This window comes from Haemorhous mexicanus, chromosome 1, assembly GCF_027477595.1.
Source record: "Haemorhous mexicanus isolate bHaeMex1 chromosome 1, bHaeMex1.pri, whole genome shotgun sequence".
NCBI classification, from domain to species: domain Eukaryota; kingdom Metazoa; phylum Chordata; class Aves; order Passeriformes; family Fringillidae; genus Haemorhous; species Haemorhous mexicanus.
In genome coordinates this window covers 56,314,983-56,330,378 of record NC_082341.1, presented here as the reverse complement: position 1 = coordinate 56,330,378, position 15,396 = coordinate 56,314,983, and the positions used below count along the sequence as shown (strand labels likewise).

General features: G+C 42.9%; 1 protein-coding gene across 2 annotated transcripts in view; it reads left to right on the top strand.

Moving 5' to 3' along the window:
- The window catches only part of EGFR (epidermal growth factor receptor), a 156,761-nt gene that overhangs the window by 109,803 nt on the left and 31,562 nt on the right, over positions 1–15,396 (top strand). For both annotated transcript variants that reach the window (XM_059850076.1, XM_059850067.1), the window contains exons 4-15: positions 420–554; positions 2,338–2,406; positions 4,623–4,741; positions 6,127–6,268; positions 6,956–7,072; positions 7,622–7,748; positions 7,847–7,920; positions 9,104–9,194; positions 9,945–10,144; positions 11,147–11,279; positions 12,624–12,723; positions 14,619–14,776. In XM_059850076.1, coding sequence (XP_059706059.1) covers positions 420–554; positions 2,338–2,406; positions 4,623–4,741; positions 6,127–6,268; positions 6,956–7,072; positions 7,622–7,748; positions 7,847–7,920; positions 9,104–9,194; positions 9,945–10,144; positions 11,147–11,279; positions 12,624–12,723; positions 14,619–14,776 — 1,465 coding nt within the window. The remainder of the gene's footprint in view (positions 1–419; positions 555–2,337; positions 2,407–4,622; positions 4,742–6,126; positions 6,269–6,955; positions 7,073–7,621; positions 7,749–7,846; positions 7,921–9,103; positions 9,195–9,944; positions 10,145–11,146; positions 11,280–12,623; positions 12,724–14,618; positions 14,777–15,396) is intronic.

Here is a 15,396-nt window from a genome sequence, read left to right as displayed (position 1 = left end):
ATTCATCTTTGTTCCTGAAACTGGCAAAGAAGCATCCATTTGTTATTTTGTTCATACGTATCAATATTTTCTGGTAATATGTGTGTCTCCCATGGTCTCTGGGAGGGGACACCGGCAGTGTCTACTCTGCTGACCACTGTGGGCCCTAGAGGTGGCACCAGGCAGAAGACTACATATAGTGGCATCTTGGCGGCATCTGAGAAAAGCTGACTCTGCAGAACCTGTCGGTCTGATCCAGGTGTTAGTTACACCATCAGGAGTGCTGATGCCCTGCAGATTGTTCCTTTCTGTCAGTATCATGTGACTGAGGTGGAGAAAGATGTAACTTATTTCTCTTTCTTTAAATCAGAGACATTTTGGGGATATCTCTGGGGCAAATTAGGGATTTACTTCACTTAGCAATTTTTCTTTTTCAACAGAAATTCTCAATGGAGGTGTTAAAATCAGCAACAACCCCAAACTGTGCAACATGGATACTGTTCTTTGGAATGACATCATTGACACAAGCAAGAAACCTCCCACAGTGCTTGAATTTGCAAGCAACCTGTCTTCTTGTGAGTATTAACTTATGAAAAATGCTGTGTCCCTCTCCATTTCAGAGAGTAAAATGAACATCCCATCTTTCATGCAGTGAGTTCCTGGTCCAACAATTTCTACCAAAGGCCACCCAACTCTGTTCCAAGAGAAGTGCTTTCATTTCTGCACCATTGGCCTAAGACATAATTTTTCATGATGTAGAAGTCCTTAACTCGTAGCTCAGCAAAGTTCTTGGGAATGTTCCTCTTGATTTAAGAGGAATGTTCCTCTTGATTTTACCCTGCATATATACTCAGCTCAGAAAGACAGCTCAGAAAACGTGCATTCATTTGCTTTCCAACGATCTTCTGTTTACATTGTAAGGCTCTGGTCTGGAAAAACCATATGGGGAGCTTCATAGAGTTCATGGGGTTACTTGAAGCCTTTTTAGAGCTAAGGCCCAAGTAATGCCATAAAATTCTCCTGTTTGGGGCTGCACAGATTACCCTGGCAAAAGTATTAATAAACAGGTAGATAAATCTGACACTTCAGATCAACAGGGAGGTGAGGGGATATTTAAAAGTTTGTACAGCATATGCTAAGAGCAGGCTCAAGCTAATCCTTCAGCCTTATGAGTCCCCCGTAAAATCCCCTGTCATTTCACAGAAAGGAGGATTTATTTTCATTTCTGAGCATTTCATTTCTGGCACTATAAATTGGCAGGAAAACATATTTTCTTTATCTTCTTCCAGTTGCATAATTGCCTGAGAGTTAATAGCCAGCTTCTGTGTTGACTTATTTTTCTATGGAGCCCTGGCGTAATCAAGGAGTTGCAAACTATACATGTCAGCACAGGAGTTTGGCTCTGAACACCACAGAAATGTTAACCTTTAACTTTTCAACTTAAAAAAAATAAAGTTCTTTGGTCCCACACCAAATCAATCAGCTCCTGGACAAGTATTGGCATTTGTTCAGCTATTTGATGGCTGACAGGGGGAAGGAGAATCACATGCTGTTAGTGGGAAGAAACACTCGGGTAGGAAATGTCTTTTAAATGTAGTGAATTCCACATTAATCTGTTAAGACAGCTTTTTATGGCTTTAATAATGATGCCATACTCTAAAATAAGTTGTTTCTCTGAGACTTTGCTTGTCATTAAGAGAAAGGAGAAAGAACAGAGCAAGGAGGGAAGAATGGGAAAGAACCCAGCACTGAACACTCGAGGTCAGGCAAGTTATCTGTCCATCCTGCCCACCTCTCCATTAATCATCCATCTGCGGCAGAGTCCTGCACAAGGAGTATTTTTGGCAGAGGATGGGAGGAGGGCACAAAGCAGACAAGTCAAATTACTTTGTGGTCAGAGTAGCTGGCAGTTGCCTGTGAATCCAGTTGGATTTGTTTTCTTTTTAGAACTGCCTTGTTCAGAAACACTGATTTACATGTGGCCTGTAGTGAGCAGCTGGCACATGCCTGACTTCAAGCCAGTGGTGACTTGCCATTGCATGAAAACCCCAGCAGAAAGGCCAGCTGGGCAGTAGCTGAGATTCCTGTTCCTGGGAAAAATATTCCTCTTTCGTAAGCTAGACTGCCTGGGTATTGTGCTTGCTTGCTCAAAGGTGTGGAGGTGGAGAACTGCACGTAGGAAAGAAGAGGTGAACAAAGGATAACGAATTCAGCTCTCAAATTTTTTGAGCACTGTTATGTAGGTGCTTCCTACCCTGGTTTATCAGGAAGGAAATCTCAAGTCATTGTTTTCTGTTGTTCATGGTACCTTCTTATTTTCTTAGTTTACAGAATATTATACTCTCTCTTGTGTCTTAGGTCCCAAATGCCATCAGAACTGCACAGAAGATCACTGCTGGGGTCCTGGTGAACAAAACTGCCAGACATGTAAGCCTGTAGAAATAGTTTGTGTGCTCTAACATGCATACTACATTTCTGTCTACTGAAAAAATAACCGTAATTGTGCAAGTAGAATGCTTCCTTGATACTGAGAGAGCAGCAGAAACATCCATTTACAAGTGCCTGAGATTTTGCAACAGTTTATTTTTCCTAAAGTAAAGGTTGAGGAGGAACACCATGACACTTTGTTTCACTGCTTTTTTTTTTTTTCCTCCAAAAAGCGGGGAAATACACTGGGTTTTATTTTGTGAAAAGTTCAGTGGAAAAATGGCTGATCTAGACATAATGCAAATGGAAGCAACTTCCCACATTCACTTTCCATTGCAAATAGTCACCTGAACCTAAGCTTTTTGTCTGCAAATATTAAGCCACATTTGTATGACTTAGAGCTTGAGGAAAGAGGACCATATACCTTTCCTGTCTTCACTTAGTGCAAGCTTCAGTTTTTGTTAGCTGGCTCTGCAGTTTGGCTCTCGGGGTGGACAGTGGCTGTGCATACAAAGCCCTTCCTGGGTTGGTTCCTGCAGCTGAGACTACACAGCTGTCCCAGGACCTTGCGAAACCTCAGGTCTCAGCCCTGCAAGCTCCCAGCATTTACAAACCCTCGCTGGAATCAGGAGGTTGACGAGTGCATGAAACAAAATCTTTTGCAGGCTCTTGGTCGCCTCTCCAGGCATTTGAGAATCTGGCCAACTGAAAATGTATCCCACATTGCCATATGTGGGAAAGTTTTGGGGATATGTCTTTTCTTCTGGAAATGAAAGTGGGATACTCTATATGAAGTAAAAATGTTTGATGTAATATATGTCTCCAGCAGGAAACTCTAGTCAATAGTTATCAAAGTGATGAGGTGCTTTATTCCCCTGCTAATGCTTATGAAAAAAATTGTATCAAAATGCTGTTCATGTAGAGCAATGTGCCTTTTATTCCCCTGTTTCTAGTTGAATGGAGGAGTTGCTATCAGAGAAACTAATGGAAATAATCTGTTTCCTTGGAAATATACTACCTTGCTTACAGGTCTACAAGAAAAATAAAATAACACAGTTTGGATACAGAGCTGTATAATGGAAAAAGAATATATGATTTTGAAAAATCGCTATTATATACCCTGTAGCTGGCTATTTTGTGAAATAATTTTCTGTTAATTAACAACCATGGTTTTCAGACTTATAGGAATTTCTGATAATATTGTAACTCATTTGTGCCAATTGTGAGGTTGATAAGAGCACAGTGCACAGCTGAAATGCTCAGGATGCTGTATGAAGCAGAGTAGCCATCAGGTTCTTCTGGCACCTTATGCCAGGCTTTGTGGATCAGTAATTGGTTTTTTTTTTTTTTGTTTTTTTTTTTTTTTTAAGAGAGCAAAGAATCCCATTTTGGGTCTCTGGTACAAAAACATGCTAGCCATTCATTTGTGGGATTTTTAAAAATTGTTCTGATGATCCTTTTCTCTGCTTTGATATTCAAATGAGGAAGTTTTCCCAATTCTCAACAAAATGTTTCAGGCAGTTTTTGCTTTTCTGCAAAAAGCTGGACCAGGGCCAGTTCTTTCCTTTGGGTTGCTGCACTGGTGCAAACCCTGAGGGAGTTGGGTAATGAAGATAAAATTTGGCCAAGGATTTGAACATTAAAGAAAAATAATTCAATGTGTGTATGAAATCTGCTTGCTGAGTGAGTCTCCCCTATCTCTGCAAATTTTGGAATATTTTAGTGCACTAAAGGGATGTTTTACAGCACCACACCTACAATGTACAGTTTCCAGTTATAGTACAGAGTCACGGCAATTCTGTCACATTGTTTTTCCCGAAGTTAGCACCATAATAGTAAATTTTCTCAATGAAATGGAGACAGATGTCTCCATGTCTCTGTTGCCCAGCTATAAGATGCAATGACTGTCACAGAGTTTTACTTGATCTAGACATTGGCGCAACAGGGTTGTTCTTTCTAAGCAGAACATACTTCTTGGCTGGGATCAGAGTTCTTAGCACCTCATAAGAGCCAAGATAATTACAGGCTGAACATGACCCCTTCTTACCACCACCCACACTCGCTCTCACCCCTCCCAAACTTTGGCCTTAAATGAGGACAGAACGTCCCATGAGGAAAATCTAGCACAGAACCTGCACCAGATCTTTTCTCCATATTTCTTGATCTCATTACAGGAAGTACAGCTGATGTTTTTAATTTTTTCTTGTATCTTCCAGTAACAAAAGTCATCTGTGCTCAGCAGTGCTCTGGTCGGTGCCGGGGAAAGGTGCCCAGCGACTGCTGCCACAACCAGTGTGCCGCGGGGTGCACCGGGCCCCGGGAGAGCGACTGCCTGGTAATGATGTGCACCACTACCACAATGGCTTCAGTCCCTGACACGGCCAGCAGGGCTTTCAGCTGCATGTCCTCTAGCCTTCTTCAGCCCCAGAAGGCCTCCTGAGAGATACTGACCTGGAGGGTGCTCCAGGGCTTCCCTGCATGGGTGGTTGTTGGGAGGGAAGATGACATGAACTTCACAGCACCCTGAGCTGGTCTTTACTGACTCGGCCCATGGACCTTCCTAGTGTGTTCCAAACTGCCCAGTGAGCTCAGCATTGGTGCAGAGCATCCAAGTGTTTGCTGTGGGCAGCTTCCCCAAATGAACAGGACCACAGCTGCCCCCACAGTGAGCAGTTCCCCAGGCACAGCTTTGCCTTGTGCTCCTTAGCAGTAGTCAGTAGTAATCTTGATTTACTAAAGCAAGAACTTGTAAGAGAAGTAAAGAAGTGATGGATCTTCATTTCTTTGCATTTCACCGAACTTCACATGTGAAATCCGGGTTTCCCTTTCTGCTTCTGACTTGCCACAAAAGCACTGTATTTGGGGAGCTCTGGGACAATGAAGAGAGAGGAAACAAATGGAGCTTCTTTAGGGAATAAAGGTCCCATTGCTTTTCCACAAGAGTTTCATGGCTTTGGTGCATGCTGTGGTTTTAACTCTTCCCCCTGTTTGCACTACACTTAATTGAGAATTAAGTGACATCTCAAAAATCACCATAGAAATTGTTCGATCTGGATTTTATTGTTGTTACCTCTATTCCTGGTTTCCTTATGATCCCCTTACTGGCTCACAGGGAAGAGAGTTACTCTCTCTCATCTGGAAAGCCAGGGAAGAAGAAAGGGAAAAAGAGAGTCATTATTAATTTAATGCAGATTTAGATTGGAAGAACCAACTTGCCCTTCATAAATGCCTGCTAAATTGTTCATTACCTGCAGCCAAATATAATGGCTTGAGTTTAATATTTAGCCAGAAAATTCAGTAATTGGCAGGAAAGGACTTGATTTGATTTAGGTTATTAAAAACTGGCCAAGAAAAGTACAGTTTGTCTTGATCTGGTTGCTGCTTGTAAGGGAAAATTTTTCTGTCTAAGGCATGCAGATTTGCTCCTGTTCCCACGTGAATCCCAGCAGCTCTCCACTAGAGTGCCAAGGTTTCTTGTTCAGAAAAATAAAAGCTCATGGTTTCTTTTCAAAAAAAATACTGAACTTCATTGCCCAGCCTGAAGCAACCTTTCAACTTCAAAGCCTGAAGCCTTCATCCCTGTAGCTGCTAGGGCTTTCCATTAGAGAGAACTAAGCAGGAAGCAGAGGAGGCCATCAGACTGTTTTGAAGACCTGATGTAAAATCAGTGTCACTTTTTAAGGAAAAGGCAGTTTAATGGGTGCTGTTGTTCCATGACAGGCATGCCGCAAGTTTCGGGATGATGCTACGTGCAAGGATACATGTCCCCCATTGGTCCTGTATAACCCCACCACTTACCAGATGGATGTGAACCCTGAAGGAAAATACAGCTTCGGAGCCACTTGTGTGAAGGAATGTCCACGTAAGTTCATTTCAGCTTGCAGCCCCAGAGGAGGTGGGGCATTGGAGAAAAGGGGGAAGGGTCCTACGTCATCCCTCTGTGTTGTGGTCAGGTGAAAAAGCACTTGTTCTCTTCAGTTGCTGTGGGAACTGAGAACAGGTGACAAACTGAGCCTTTTGAAACAGACTGCATCCATCACCTTGCCTGGTTTTAAATCTTTGCATTTTGACTTCTGAACATTTTTCTCTTGGTGAAGAGAAAGGCGTCTTCTACAAACCATTAAACAATGCCTGTATGGGATCAATGCTATGGATTACCAAAGCATTATCAGCTTTTAACTGGTTCTTAATTAGGACTGTTAAAAAGTAATTGATTTTAACATTCCGTCTCAAGGCCTGTGATCATTGTTTTCTCTACAGATGCTTGCTTTTCCTTTCTTGCCATTCCATTTCTGGTTTTTTTAAATCCACCACGATTTTAATGTTGTTTCATCCTTCTGTGACCATTCCCCTCCTTGCAAAATGGTGATAGCACTGTAGGTTCATCTACCTTCAAATGATGTTTGTGATGTTCATAGTTAATGCCTGTACTTTCCTGAGTGTGCCAAAAGCTCAAGCCCTTTTTTTCTTACAAGTCTTGAAGTGCTTATCTGGCCCTCAAAGCATCCCTCTTGTATTTCAGTCACCTTTGTATCCTTTTTTTTTCCAGACAACTACGTGGTGACAGACCACGGCTCCTGCGTTCGCTCGTGCAACGCTGATACTTACGAAGTGGAAGAAAATGGTGTTCGGAAGTGTAAAAAGTGTGATGGGCTATGCAGCAAAGGTAAAAAAAGCATGGAATAAACCAGTAAGGCTTTGGGATGACAGAGAACTTGCTAGGAAAAGTGCAGGGAGTTCTGATCTTAGTTAAGTTCAAATTCAATATAAATCAGATCCAGTAATAGTCTGGAGATCTGACAAGAGTTTTGATTAGGGAGCATGACTGTGGAGCATGCTCTCCAGGTGGGATATACCACAAGTACAGTAGATAAAACTGTGTGTTGTGTGCATGTATGTCTTGCACATCGGCCTTCTCCTCCATTTGTCCTTCCCTGTGTCTCATCAAGGGAATGGAAATGGGACGAAGAGAGAAGGGGATGTGCACAGAGATGCTCAGACCAGAGCTGCACAGCTGGGCAAGCAGGAAGCAGTTATCCTGTGGCACTTTCTGAAAAGCAAAAATAGGCAAAAGATCTATGAAACTCATCTTAGAGTGGTTGGTTTGACCATACAGGAATTCTTTCTGAACTTGTGGCACCTCCACATTTCTACCCTGCCATGTGACCGGGCTTCACTTTTGTCCCCCCTAACTTTTGTATCTCTCCTTTAACAGTGTGCAATGGCATCGGAATAGGTGAACTTAAAGGGATCCTCTCCATAAATGCTACAAATATTGACTCCTTCAAAAACTGTACCAAGATCAATGGGGATGTCAGCATTCTCCCAGTTGCATTTCTAGGGTGAGTTACGTGCTGGCCATCAAGCACTGAAAGAAAAAAGCTGGGGGAAATCCAGGCTAAGATGTTCTTTTCCCAATTTCTCATTCTGTTTGTTTCAGTGATGCCTTCACAAAGACGCTACCTTTGGATCCCAAGAAACTGGATGTCTTCAAAACAGTCAAAGAAATATCAGGTTAGCAGTGTATTTAAGCTGAGGTGTTTTTTGACTGAAACTGCCAAATACACAAATGGGAAGGAGGGAAATTTTTTAAGCACATGAAGAAAAGTGCATGCAAAGTGTTTCTTGTCTCTGAGCTAACAAAGGTCACTCTTAACCAAGGTGGTCAGCAGCACATTGCCAGCATTACGCCCACATAACCCATACTGGTCTTCCATCCAAGGTGTGTGGTTTGGCCAGAACATCCCTTCTGCTGAACTGTCAGCCCTAGAGAAGAGTAAGAGCAGTGGAGATCCCCAGCCACCCAAGAAGCATGTGGTGATGCAGAGGCGTGCCACTCCAGCTAAAAAAAGCCAAGTGTGTTTCTATTTGTGGAAAACCTTTCAGCAGCTCCTTAGGGAAGCTCAGTGGCTTGCGTCATCCTTATGGAGACTCCCTCTCCAGCCTGATGAGCTCTTCCTTGGGGTCAGTGTGTCTCCATGAGCACAAAGCAGCCAGCGGAGCACTCAGCCACCGTCTTGCACCAAGTATCAATTAAAAGTAATTGTGTTCAACCCATTATGCAATGAATGTGACGTTGGGGCTGGGTCTACAGGCGTGACTCCAGTTCTCCTTTTCTTCCTGTCTCACCTGTGTGGTTCCCTTCAGGATAGCAATGACTTAACTGCAGAGCTTCATACAGCAACCTGCAATTTTCCAAATTCTCCCCTTCCTCACAAATGCCTCAGCTGAGTGGGGAATTCTGTTTGCCTCAGAAAATGCACTACAAGTAGCTATTCTGCTCTGTTCCTGCTTTTCAGTTTTCCTCTTCCTTGAGGTTGGCTGAAAAATGGGGTGGGGTGCTGCCTTTCTCCCACAGATCCAGAGTCTGCAGCCTCTCAGCCAGGGTATCTACTGGCAAGAGCCATCATTGCTGGTGACTCAATGTGGCCGGATGTGCGGCTCACCGACACACTCTGTTGCACTCCTAAGCCCTCATGGTGGGCTAAGAAGTAAACTGTTTATTAAACAGGGTTTAAAAATATCTCCTTGCTCCCTAAAATGTCATGTTAGACTTTGAGATCCTTCAGATAAGTATAGGGAAAGTACAAGCGCCTTCTCCTGGTGCAGGATTTGCTAGGAGAAGGTTCTGCTGCCAGTACTAACGGTGAGTTTATTTCCATTATGGTTATTTTTTAATCTTCTTTTCCTCTTGCAGGATTTCTGTTAATTCAAGCCTGGCCTGAGAATGCTACTGATCTCTATGCTTTTGAAAATCTGGAGATTATACGAGGCAGAACAAAGCAACAGTAAGTAAATAACGCGCCACAGCCGCTCTAAGAGAAACCCTGTTTTGAGCTGCTCTTGTCTGAGTACACCAAGCTTGCAAGCACTGTGAGGCTCAAGTGTCCTAAAACTGATGCAAAATGGGGCAAACCCTGCAAGGAGTAGAGCACCATCTCTGTAGCATAGATAAAGTGCTCTGGGAGTAAAGACCCTCAGCTCTGTGCCATGTATGAAGGGCTGACCTGAGCCTACTTTCAGGACCAGGGTTTCCCCACCATCCTGGAAGCACAAGCAGGACAGAAACTGCTCTTTACAGTCTGGGGTAAGTTATAATGTGATCAGGAGCACTATGGGATTTGAGGTAGCTGAGCAGTCGTGGATGGAGGCTGTCAAGCAGTGCAGATACCAGCAATGCTTCCAAGCGCCCTCCTAGGCTTGCCCCAGGTGGAAGAGTGACTTGGTGGACAACACAAAATAAAAGCTGCTGTACCTATAGCCATTGTTCCACATCATTTACTTGTCAGAACACGTGTGTCCTGAGAGTTTCAGCTTAAAAAGCCCTTGCAAAAGCAGATGTGAGTATTGTGGTTGTTACGTAATAGGCACGGCATGTACGTGGCATTAAGTTTAGAAGGCTGAGCAGAACCTTGCTTGAAGAAAAGGCAGTTCACAGCAGGACGCATTTGACAACTAAAAGAAAAAGATGCTGACTAAATCCTGCTTACTAATTACCTTTCTTCCATGTTTTTCCTATTTGTCCCTCTCCATTTTAGTGGCCAGTATTCCCTTGCCGTTGTTAACTTGAAAATACAGTCCCTAGGGCTGCGCTCCCTCAAGGAAATAAGTGATGGAGATGTTGCCATTATGAGGAACAAGAATCTCTGCTACGCTGACACCATGGACTGGCACAGCCTGTTTGCAACTGAGAGCCAGAAAACGAAGATTTTACAGAATAGGGATAAAAATGAGTGTGGTAAGTGAGTGCTGCATTCCTGCTCACCATCAAAGCTCATGCTGAAATTCCAGAGTAAGTTTGCATTTTCATGATTCAAGCAAGGCTTTTTTCTTCATGTTTCTCTGGCTACAAAATTCATCACTGATGCTGCTTTAATAAAAGTGGTGAGGGAAGAGTGGGATATTTTTTTTTTCCCCACCAAAATGTGGACTTTGAGGTGTCCAGCGTATCGGGAGCTTCTTCACTACTATGAGCATAGTGAAGCCAAGTCACATGAAGGACACAAAAGCTAACTCCTAAACCTGGCCTTTTTTAACAAGGCTAAAGCTGTTGTTCAACCATACTGCTATTGACTGCAGTGGTCCCTGGGCCAAAATCTATTTCTTTTTGCAGAATATGAATTTGCTGTATTTTAGAAATTTGTCATAGAAACACAGAATGGTTTGGGTGAGAAGGGACCTTTAGAGGTCATGCAGGCCAACCCCTGTGCTGTGGGCAGTGATGTCTCTCACTAGACCAGGTTGCTCAGGGCCCCATCCAGTCTGACCCTGAATTTTGAGGGATTAGGCACCCACCAATTCCGTATGCAACTCGCGTCTCACCACATTGCAACTATGTCTTCATTGTATCCAAAAATCTGTCTACTCTTTTCATTTAAAATTATTTTCCCTTGTCCTGTCACTATAGACCTTGTTAAAAAGTTGTTGTAAGTGCCCTTCAAGTACAAAAAAGCCCCAATAATGTTTCTCCAGGGCTGTCTCATCCCCAGGGTCGACATCCCCAGCTCCCTCAGCCTGACTAAACTTTATTATACATCCGTTAAGCTGTCACAGAGGAGATCATTCTTATTTTGAATGGCCAGAAATCACTCAATTTCAGGCTTTGGGATTTAGAGAAGCATGATTACTCCTCTTCCACTCTACCAGAACCATTCATATCTGTTTTGGAATGAGAATGGAGAGTTTGACCTTTCTCTTGCCTTGACATTCATGACTTTTCTTGTCTCTCTTTCTCTCTCAGCTGCTGCCAAGCATGTTTGTGACCCCCTATGCTCAGATGTAGGCTGCTGGGGCCCAGGGCCCTTCCACTGCTTCTCCTGCAGGTTTTTTGATCGTCAGAAGGAATGTGTGAAACAGTGCAACATCCTGCAAGGGTAAGGTGTCTCGGGATTGCTTTAGGTTTTGGTGATGGCGTGGGGGTTTTGGTTTTTAAAATGTGTTGTAGCTAGAAAGAAAGCAAGAAGCTGGGTCTCTGGTTGCATGGGATTGCCCTAGCTTGCAGAGATGTGTGGACGCAGTACCTGGCTAGGGTACCTCTCCTTCCCCATGCAGTATTGCTTAGGAGTTTGCTCCTGACATGATGACTGCTAGGAAAACACCCTCTTAAGCCCACAAGGAGACTATCTGGAGGCCCAAGGATGCCTTGGGCTTCCTTCCCATAAGAAAGAAAGGAGTTTAAAGCTCAATCTGTAGCTGTCATGTCAAGTACACTGTGTGAAAGCCAGAGCCATTTAGATTCTCTGGGAGCTCAGACATCCCCAGAGCCAGGGCTTCACTGCTTGGTAAACTTCCTTCCTCTTGTATTTGCTCGGATGAGCAGCTCACCCTTGCAGTTTGCAAAATTGCAGTCAAGGGAGATTGAACTTTCATCTGAAAAAGACTGAGAGCAGCAATTTCAGACAAAATTATTGCCTCAGCCTCACTCCGGACATGGAAAAAATATTGCTGCCTTGTGTGTCAATTCAACAGGTTGGTGGAAAAGGCATGTCTAGCAGCAAAATTACAAAGTCTGACTTTAAAAGCTCCTGAGTATTAAACAAGTACTTGTCATGGTGCTAATGCCTCTGATGTTTGTATTTCTCTAGTGGTTTGCAGTTTAGCAGCTGTCTTTTTTTTAAAGTGAATTCCCTCTAGCAGCTATTATAACCTGAAGGGCAGATCAGGGCGTTATTTTGTGTCAAATGATGGGTAGATTTAGTTTAATTAATAACACCATTACTTGAAGTGGAACAGCTTTATTGCTATTAAAACCATCTGTTCCCAACTTTCATATTTTAATGATTCATTGTGTGTTGTAGAGAGGACATGAATTTAATTATCAGTGCCTTGCTGTTTAACTTTCCTAATTATTGTTTGTAGCCTTGGAATCACTTGAACTGTTTTTGCTGATCTCTTTGCATCACTACCATTTAAAAGCCTCTAGAAATGGTTGTGAGTATTCTGTGGCATTAGCTTAAAAGGGAAGGTAAACTAATTTGTAGTGTGCAATCTGGAGTGCCATGTGTTTCACTGTCAACCAAATTTCCATACTTTTACATCCTCCTGGTTGCACTGAGCAAGTGCTACTGGTGCAGCCAATAGGGTCCTTCCTCCTGTCTCAGTACCATCATCATCTCAGTCTAATGTGGAAAAGTCTGGAAAAGAGAGAAGACCACAATTTATCACTTGCTCTTATTTCTAAAGTTTAATTGCTCTTCTTTTTTGTTGTTGTTTTCCAGGGAGCCGAGAGAGTTTGAAAAGGACTCCAAGTGCCTTCCCTGCCACCCTGAGTGCCTGGTGCAAAACTCCACCATGTATAATGCAACCTGCACTGGACCTGTAAGAGCAGATTCATCTTAGCAAACCTGAGCCCCAGATCACATATTAATCTATAATTCCCATTTTCAGATGATCCTGAGGTCTCATTTTAACCCTATTTGAGGTGAAGCAGAGAATGGGGGTGGTTAGAAGTCAAGATTTTGGGACAAGGGGGCAGGATGGGAAACCTCAAGGTGTTTTATTTTCTGACAGTAATCCACAGTCACAGACATTGTAGAGTCTTTAATATTTTTAAAAATATTAAATTTTGGTTTTTTTATTAAAAAAAAAAACCTAACCAAAACAAAACAAAAAAAAACTTTGGCAAATATGGCCAAAATTTGAGTAACATGTAACCACTCAACTTCCAAGTTGGTGTGAACACATTAGTTCAAACTCAGATCTTAACTGCAAAAGTCCAGTTCTCCTGCTTCCATCACAGGCCCACCTCTGTGTTATTTAGTCCAGCTCTTTAAACACCTCTTGCCACCACCAGCAGCCTCTGAGTGTTTGACCCTTGCTCACTATTGTGGCTTAGGAATGGTACTCCCCAATTTAGTACTCCCACCAAGACTTTCCAAATGACAAGCCACTCACTCCCTCCCTCCCCCTCTTCCTCTGTGGCAGGCTGGAGAGGAGAATTGAGGGCATAAGAGGGGAAAATCATGGGTTGAGATAAGAACAATTTACTGGAAACAGCAATGAGATAAGAGAGGGAGCAGTAACAGCAACATTAGTAACAGTGTACAAGAAAGGTGAAGGATTCTCAGGTAATTGCTCAGAACCAGCATTACCCCACTGTTCCCTCTATCATGCTTGCTCAACCAGAAGGAGTCCCTTCTCCCCAGAAGAAACTCCTTCCCCCTGCCCCTGGGGGAAGGAGGTATACATGAGGGGGTATAGAATAACCCCCATGTCCCAGCCATGCCCCTCCTGGCTACTGCAAAAATTAAACCTGTCCTTTCAAGAGCAAGGACACCCATCATCAGTTTGAAGAGTCACTGCTCAGTAATGTGAAGCATTTCCATCCTCCCTCCTAGCACCACGGCCTCAAGGATGTTATTTACATTATAAACTCCTTCAGGCAGTGACCCCCTGTTCCATTTTTGCCTAGCACCTAGTAATCAGTCTATTATAGTGGCCCTTAGACATTACAGTGATTAAAACAATCTTCCTATAGTGTGTCTTACTTTTGTCACACTGCAACCAGCACTATGGATCTGGTCTGGTTTTTCTCCACAGTAGAATTTGGCCCAAAATTGCTGGTTCCCCTGCTTTAAAATATTTAGGTCATTCATGGTGCTGTTACATGCAATGCCTTTAAATACAGGCTAAGTTCTTGTATTTAAAGGCATTGCAATGCCTTTAAATACAAGCTAAGTTCTTTTCGAAGTGGAAAGAAAAATGCATGGACTCCTTGGGTTGCCTTCATCATCCTATCCTTCTTCCTAACAGAGGAAAGAACCTGTGCTGAGAAACTAGAAAAATAATGATTTTATTCCTTTTTTTCAGGGAGGTATCAGGAGGTCTATATCCACTATTTTAAATTATGTGACAGTAGATTACACCAGGTAGCAACCAAGCTGTCTGCTTTTCAGCTAACCCCTTATAAAGGTGTCATTACATTCTTCCCTATTTAAAATGCAAAATGCAAGTTTTCCAACGAGACAGAAGGCAGAGGTGAAAAAGAAGCAACATTAGAATGCAAGAAAATATTAGCTTTAAGCAACAGGAACTATCTTTTGTATGGTCCATCCTGCAAGACCAATTGCTTGCAAGAATATCAGGTAGCAAGGTAATAAAACCAGACAATGCTGAAAACTTCCAGCAGTAAAAGGCATTTAGATTTATCATCTGAGTTTCCTCCTGAATAAGCTGATGTAAAGGCATTATAAACAAGTTGTTTCTCTCTCCAGGGCCCTGACAATTGCATGAAGTGTGCCCATTTTATAGATGGCCCCCACTGTGTGAAATCCTGCCCAGCAGGGGTTCTGGGTGAGAATGACACCCTCGTCTGGAAATATGCTGATGGGAATAATGTTTGCCAGCTCTGCCATCCAAACTGCACCCGGGGGTGAGTAAAACCTGGGACTGAATGGGGACAGGGAAGAAAAGAAATAGAGAGAGAAACAGCTTGTCTCCAGCTCATTCTCCTCCTGACAGTCCCATGTCAAACCACTGAGAAGAACTAGCAGGGAGCAAGAGAGGTCAGGAGATCATGGTTAATGTAAGCAGAGTGTGGCAAACTTTTTAAGTAGGAAAAGGTTAGTGATACTTTGTCTTTATGCAGAAGGAAAGAAAAAAAATAGTTTAAGGGATTTGAAACAGACTTGTTTGATAACTTGAAATAATTTTACAGGACTCATCCACCAGTGATGCACCCTTTTTTTCCACCTGGCTTTTTGCTGTGTCCTCTGGTTTTGAGAGGAACATCAGTGACATCTGGTGGATGCTGGGTTCCCAGGGCCCATTTTTCTGTGCACCTTTCAGCTTTCAGGAGGGAAATCCCAATGGGATAACACAGTGATTTTCTTTTTTTCCTTCTTTCCATGCACTAGCACTTGGTCTGAGTTTAAAGCCTTGTATGTGTGGCTTTTTTTACAGGAATCACAGGAAATCCAATCTATATGAGCCATTTTTTCCTCATTTGGGAACAGCCTAAACTGCAACCTGTAACAATGTGTTTAACCTACA